We start from the raw sequence: 7,194 nt of genomic DNA, 5'->3' as shown, positions 1-7,194 counted from the left end.
GCCTACCAGCCACATCAACCAAACATGACATATCAAGTTATAGTAAAAGTAGGCAGGCACATTCTCTCATATCAAGGCCAGATGAGGTAACTCAGAAGGAAAAGGGTTCCCAAAGGAGGCAAAAAAAGTCAGAGGTAGCCCCTGCTCCCACAGGAACCCCAAGCTACATAACCATAACATATATGCAGAAAACCTAGCTCAGACCCTACAGGTTCCCTGATTGTCAGTTCAGTTACTGTGAGCTTCTGTGGGTGCTGGTTAGTTGGTTCTGTGGGCCGGGTTCTTGTGATGTCTTGACCACTCTGGCTCTTATAATCCTTTCTCAATCTCTTCTGCAGGATTTCCCGAGCTGCACCTAATGTTTGCTGTGGGTCTCTGCATCTGCTCCCATGAGTTGCTGAATGCAGCCTCTCCGACAGTTATGTTAATACTGATCTGGATCCAGAAGATGACTGATTCAAGTCCATATCTTCCATTACGAAGACTCTTCACTAGGGTCACACTTCTGGATGGTTTTAAGTCTCACCTTGACAATCAAAATGAAAACCACATCCTTTTAATTCACTAACATTAATTCTCAGAGCATACACACCACACCCATTCAAAACCTTTTCTCTCTCTCTCAATGGCAAAGGAAGGGGTAAAGGCTGTAGAGCTCAGAAAAACTGTCTCAAGTGGGAGGCAGAACATCTGTAGTGGATCACACAAGAAGTCACATGAGGCACTGACATTTCTAGTGTCACCATGAAATGACTATGGTGTCATAATCATGAGAAACTGTCTTGGAATCTTTGGGGACAGAGGCAGAAGTCCTTTGCTATAGCTATTCCCTAGAGGTTCCTTAAGCTATGCCTGCCACATTTTGGTCTTGGGGTGTTCTTTTTATAGTCCCAGGTGCAAGGTTTGATTGATAAATGCACATGCCTGCTTCTTCTGGTTTGATATTTTCATAGGTGTTATTATTTATTGGCATAAAATAAATGACGTTTGTGCCTCCTGGCATGCTGGCAGATGGCGGGCTCTTACCTGTATAAACAAAATTCAGAATAGCTAAGTTCAAGGCTCTTGGTTTGTCAAATAGAGCTGCTCAAGGATAGGCAGAACCTGAAAGTGGCTATTCTATACTACAAAGTGACTCAGAGCAGGCCCATCTTATTCTTCAGATGGAATGAAAGATAACTAGCAGCATAAAGGAGGAGTTTGGTCGACAGTGGAACACAGAGAGGAATTAGCCCTGGTGTAGCATAGACAGCCCCACAGGTATTGATGAGGATCCTGGGCTGGTCTAGGCTGACAAGTATAGTGGCTTTCACCATCCACCTTTGCAAATGAAGGCTGGACCTTTGATGACTGAATGAGTTCAGGTCTGGAATGGCACAGGTAGGGTTTCCAAGCATGTGAATCCTGCCAGAACCTGACTTGCAGGCTGCATTCACCTTCACTTCTACAGCCAGGCTTCCAAGAAACTGGAGACAATAGAACCACTGGGCTAGAGCTCTAACAAAGGGGGTCGGTTGCAGGGCAGGTGTGTGTGTGTGTGTGAAAAAGAGAGAGAGAGAGACAGAGAGAGAGAGACAGAGAGACAGAGAGAGAGGAGAGAGACAGAGAGACAGAGAGAGACAGAGAGACAGAGAGGAAAGAGAGTCAGAGAGGATGGAGACAGAAAGAGACACAGAAAGACAGAAAAAGAGCAGAAAGAAATACAGAAAAAAAGGAGAGAAACAGAGTAGACACACAGGAGAGAGAGGGAGGAGAGACAGAAGGTGACACACGCAGAGAGACGCAGACACACAGAGAAGCAGAAAGAGAGAGACACACACAAAGAAAGACAAGGAAAGAGAAGAAAAGGAGACAACAAGGAAGAGACAGAGACAGAAAGGGACAGAGAGAAAGGGACAGAGAGAGAGAGAGACAGGAGGGAGAGAGAGAGAGAAGAGAGACTTAAGAGAAAGAGCCTCTGGCAATACTGTAACAGTTGGGTGACATAGGACAGGGGCGGAGCTTAAGAATGCCAAGGCGACCCTCTTTTCAAATCTCAGTCATCAGACACTGCCGGCAGGGGTGGGACCTGTGACAGCCACGCCCCAGAGCGGTCTTCCGCCGCTCTGTGACGCCATCAGCAGGCGACACTCGGGGGTGGGGCGCCGCGCTGGGGTGCTGCTGCCCTGGCTGGAAGTGAGTGGACCCTGCCGGGAGGAGACGCACAGTTGAGTCTAGCTGGCGGGGCTGGCCGGAGCATGGCGGACCAGATCCCTCTGTACCCGGTGCGCAGCGCGGCGGCCGCCTCAGCCAGCCACAGACGCGCGGCCTACTACAGCGCCACCGGGCCCGGGCCGGGTGCCGACCGGCGCGGCAGGTAACCGCGGGCCCGATCCTTTCCGGCGCCGTGGATTGTCCCCGCCGCCCGTGGTCCGTGAAGGGTCGTCGAGTCTGGCGTCCACCAGGCCGCGGACTCCAGAGTCGAGGGCGGCGGACTGAGCCGCGCCCAGGCGCTCAGGGACGCCGCTCCTCCTCTCCCGTGCTTCGGGAGTCCCAGAACTTACCGTGTGGGCGAGCTGGCCGAGGTGGCAGGTGCAACTCATGTTGAGTGTGAAAAGCACGCCTTCTGGGTGTCACTGATTTTTCCCGACGCGAAGCGCTTATTAGGCCCACTTTGTCCTGAGCCACGAGTGTACGGCACAGTACTTTCTGTTGACAGCTGTTTTGGAGGGTAGACATGGATTATTTAGAGAGGGGCCATAGTTTATCAATGCAGTTAAAATGTGCAGACCTTGCTTCAAGCGGAAGTCTCATACTCATATATAATGTCTTACACAAAGAAAGTAATACTATGGTTTATAAAAGAAACTTTAAAGTGGAGAGTTAATTACCTCGTAGTTACCAATACCTCTGTATTGAAGAAATAGTCCTTAGTACGAAGAAGAAAAATGTAGATATCACTGAATAGCTAGTCCCTTCCGAATCAGAGCTTTTAAATACTTTTTGGGTTGAACATTATTTATTTTTCTGTTTAAAAACAAGGTCTCACTGTGTATCCTTGGCTGGCCTGGAACTGGCTCTTCAGAGCAGACTATTCTCTAAATCATAGAGCTAGCTCCATCTGCCTTTGCCTCCCCTAGTGCTGGGATTAAAGGCATGTGCCACAACGCCCTGCCGGATTTGTTTTCATGGAAATTATTGAGTATACTGCCAGGGTCATCAGGCTGGACACTAAGGACTAGTGGAAGCCGAGAGACTAACAGGGCAAGTGTTCGAATGATGTTAGAGAACTGATTTGGCTCTTGGTCCATGTACTTAACTCCTATGACCTGGGGTCGTTTCTTTTCTCTAAGCCCCAGTTTCCTCATCTTTAAATTGGTGGTTCATATATTTTACTCTTATGGGAACGTTGGTTGTTAGGTGCTCCTTTGCAGAGTGCTTAACGTCGAAGAAGTGGATGCACCAAGCCACCATTTCTCCCATTCTCTTGGATGGTACCCAGAAGAGAACTGCATTAGTAGTTTTTATAAGTGATTCAATTTTAGGAAATTTGGAGATGTGCAGCTTTTTAAATTTATTCTTTTTTTTTTTTAATTTGGTCATCTTTTTTTTATTCTATTCTTAATTTTTTTTTATTAATTAAATTTATTCTTGTCATATTTTGAGTCTTTTTTTTCTACATATTCTGAAGCTCTCCTGTTTGATACCTACATACTGCTTGATGACTCCTGAGAGTCAATGTCTAATGCTGGGTTTTTGGTTTTATGATTATGTAATACTCCTCTTTGATTCTGATTATTTTCTTTCTTTGTTCAGTTTGTCTAGGTCATCCCACTCTTTCCTTCCTTTCTTCCTTCCTTCCTTCCTTCTTCCTTTCCTTTTTTCTTTTCTTTTCTTTTTTTTTTTTTTTTTGAGTCAGGGTCTGACACTGTAGAGCAGTGGCCTAGAACTCCTTATCCTCCTGTCTCCACATCCCGAGTGTTGGGATTACAGGCCTACACTATCATGCCTGGCTCAGTACTTTTTGAAATAGGTATCTGAAGCCATTAATCTTCAAGCTGATTTTCCATACATTAGAACCTAAGTGCAGCGTTTTACTTTCCATTTCTCATTTTCATCCTTTTCTGGCTGTCTTTTGGGTTATTTGAACAAACTTTTTTTGAGGAAGGATCACTTTGTAGACTAGGCTAGCCCAGACTAGCCTTTTGCACTCATAGAACTGTTTTGACTCATGTATAGTGTTTTTCAGTGCCTCTTCCTGTGTTGCAGATACTTAGAGTAGCTCTAGACATTGTAGTATATACACGTACAGTGCACCACAGTATACTATATTTAAGTGTAATATTTACCTCTTTATGTCCCTTTAGCCAATTCCTTGGCGATGTACTTGTAATGTTCTATGTAAGTTTTGCATTTTGAAAGTATACAGATGTTCCCCTTGTATATATTGGAAGCCCACATCTGACACTGTTGTAGCTTTTGCTTCATCTCTCAGTTTAGAAACCTCAAGAAGGCAAAGTTTCTTGCATTGAGTCATATTTTTGCCCTTTCTGTTGACTGCCCATTTTCTGATATTCTAGAATTTCTTATTTGTGCTCCATTTAAACAATTTTGTAGTGATTCTTTGGGAGTAGGTGTGTTGAAAATAAGTTCTCTTAGTTTTCCTTTATCTGAGGAGGTCTCTGTTTCCCCAACATTTCTAAAGGCCAATTTCACCAGTATAATAACTACCCCTTTACACTTTTACTTCGTGTGCTTTCAGGTGGATGTATTATACACAGCATGCTTTGAAAATATTAAACGCAAATTTCCAGAAATAAGCAGTTTAGATGTGCTGCTCTGGATAGTGCATGAAGTCTCTTAGTCCATCCTGTCTGAGATGAGTGAGCCATCCCTTCTGTGCTCTGTCTCTATTACCTGACGATTAGCCACTTGAACATTGCCTCTACTGTTGTTGTGTTGACTGTCATGGTGTTGACTGTTCTGCAACTTCGGTGTTTAAATAATTCCCATTTACCCAATAGTGTTCCCAAGCACAAAAGAAATGAATGTGTCAATCTCTTTAGATATGTATTGTTATTAAATTGTATTATAGGTGTATATGTATAGGAAAAATCATAGCCATGTGTATTGTTTGGTAATGTGTGTTTTCAGACATCCACCAGGAGGCATTCCTGGAGGAAAAGGAAAAGAACTATATTGCAAATGAGAACGACAATTCTTTCAGCATCTGAAAAAGTTACGCCACAGAGAGCTCGTGGTTCTGATGAGCAATCCGTTGTCAGCTGAGTTGCTTTCTCTCTCTAGATGGGCTTTCTCTCACCACTTAAAAAATGATCAGTAGTTTGATAGTATGAGTTTTTCATGGATTTCTTTTGGTTCATCCTTTTATTTTTTTGTCCTTGTGGGAATATTTTTGAGCCTCTTTGGCATTTATCTGTGGCATTGGTAATACTTGAGAAGTTTTTCCTTGTGTTGTTTCCAGGCCCCGAGTGTCTCATTTGCTTGAGGTCCATTTCCTGTTCTATTGGTCAGTTCCTCTTCTGTCTCAAGTTAGCCAGTCCTCCCCTCTACTCTGCTCGCCTTTTCATCTTTAAATTCCACTTGGTTTTTCTTTATGTTAGCTCTCTGTGGGGATTATTTTTGCATTTATTATTCATATATTCAAAGTTGCCCACTGAAGCTTGTGTGTATATGTAATGTATATGTTCTTGTGGGTGTATCCATGTGTTCATGTATATGTATTTATGTGTATGTGTGTGTGTAGGCCAGAAATCTATTTGGGTATCTGTGATTTGTTCTGCATCTTGAGTTTTTCCTTCCTTCCTTCCTTCCTTCCTTCCTTCCTTCCTTCCTTCCTTCCTTCCTTCCTTCCTTCCTTTTTGAGATAGAGTCTCTTTTGGGTAGTTCTGGCTGTCCTAGAACTTTTTGTGTCGACCAAGCTGGCCTTGAATGCATAGAGGTCCACCTGGCTTTACCTTATTTCCTGAGGCAGCATCTCTCATTGAATCTGGACTCACCATTTGGTTAGGTTGGCTGAACAATGAACTCAAATGTTCTGCCTGTCTTCAGGTCCTCATCTTTAGGGTTAGAGACGTGCTGCTTCTGGCTTTTAGTGGATGGTAGGGATCCAATCTTAGTCCTCATGCTTTTATGGCAGGCAGTTTACCAACTGTGCCATCTGCATAGCTTCCCATTTTCTTAGTTCGTGTTTCTATTTCTGGAAAGAGACACCATGACCACAGTAACTCTTTTTTAAAATAATTTATTTTTATTTTATGTGCACTGTTGTTTTGCCTGCATATATGTCTGTGTGAAGATGCTGGATCCCTGGAACTGGAGTTAGAGACAGTTGTGAGCTGCCATGTGGGTTCTGGGAATTGAACCCAGATCTTCTGGAAGAGCAGCTAGTGCTCTTAACCACTGAGCCATCTCTCAGCCCCACAGTAACTCTTATAAAACAAAAATTAAATTGAGATTGTTGCTTATAGTTTCAGAGGGTTAGTCCATTATCATCATGGCAGGGAGCATGGTGGCATGCAGGCAGAAAAGGTTCTGACTGCGTTTTTATCAAAAGGAAATAGGAAATTGTCTGTGACAGTGGTTGGTTTCTTGAGCATAGGAAATCTCAGATCCTGCCCCTACAGCAACACACATCCTCCAACAAGGCCACATCTCCTGCCACTCTCTATGAGATTATGGAGTCAATTACATTAAAACTACCACACCAGTTAAGCATTTTTTTAGTGATAGATTTTTAAAATTCATGTCAGAAAATTTTGTGATCTGTAATTTTGATGCCAACATCTCTGGATTTTCTTTTTCTCATTCAAATGGAGATTTTTTTCTTCCTTCCCTTTTTTTCTTTTCATTGTATCCTGGACACTGGATATGTGATAAGACTTGAACCTTGCTTAATCCTCCAGTTTTACCAGACTTCCTGTGGTATCATCTTAGTAGTACCTGGGGAATGGCGAGAAACTGCCTTGAATGGCCAGGTTCTCTACATAGCTCCTGAGTGGGCAAGGGTGTTCTGTTTGCTCCCATTTGAAATTCCCACTAGTCTTGTTGGCTTGAGAGAGGAGTGTCTGGTTACTGAAGCCTGAATGCCCCACAGCCTTAAGGTCTTTATATCTGGAAAGTGGTCTGAGTTCTTCACACACCCTATTTTCTCCTCTTTTCCCTCTTCTCACCCTCCTCCACTGTGTGTGTGTG

At 43.6% G+C, this 7,194-nt stretch overlaps 1 protein-coding gene across 2 annotated transcripts in view; it reads left to right on the top strand.

Moving 5' to 3' along the window:
- Positions 1 to 2,137: 2,137 nt before the first annotated feature.
- Atp9b (ATPase phospholipid transporting 9B (putative)) overlaps positions 2,138 to 7,194 on the top strand; it is a 204,261-nt gene continuing 199,204 nt past the window's right edge. For both annotated transcript variants that reach the window (XM_005356314.3, XM_005356312.3), the window contains exon 1: positions 2,138 to 2,356. In XM_005356314.3, the coding sequence (XP_005356371.1) occupies positions 2,238 to 2,356 (119 nt within the window). In that variant the 5' untranslated portion in view covers positions 2,138 to 2,237. The remainder of the gene's footprint in view (positions 2,357 to 7,194) is intronic.

The sequence above is a fragment of the Microtus ochrogaster genome, chromosome 18 (assembly GCF_000317375.1).
Source record: "Microtus ochrogaster isolate Prairie Vole_2 chromosome 18, MicOch1.0, whole genome shotgun sequence".
Taxonomy (NCBI): Eukaryota; Metazoa; Chordata; class Mammalia; order Rodentia; family Cricetidae; genus Microtus; species Microtus ochrogaster.
The sequence above is the reverse complement of the archived record's forward strand: the minus strand, read 5'-3'. Positions and strand labels throughout refer to the sequence as shown.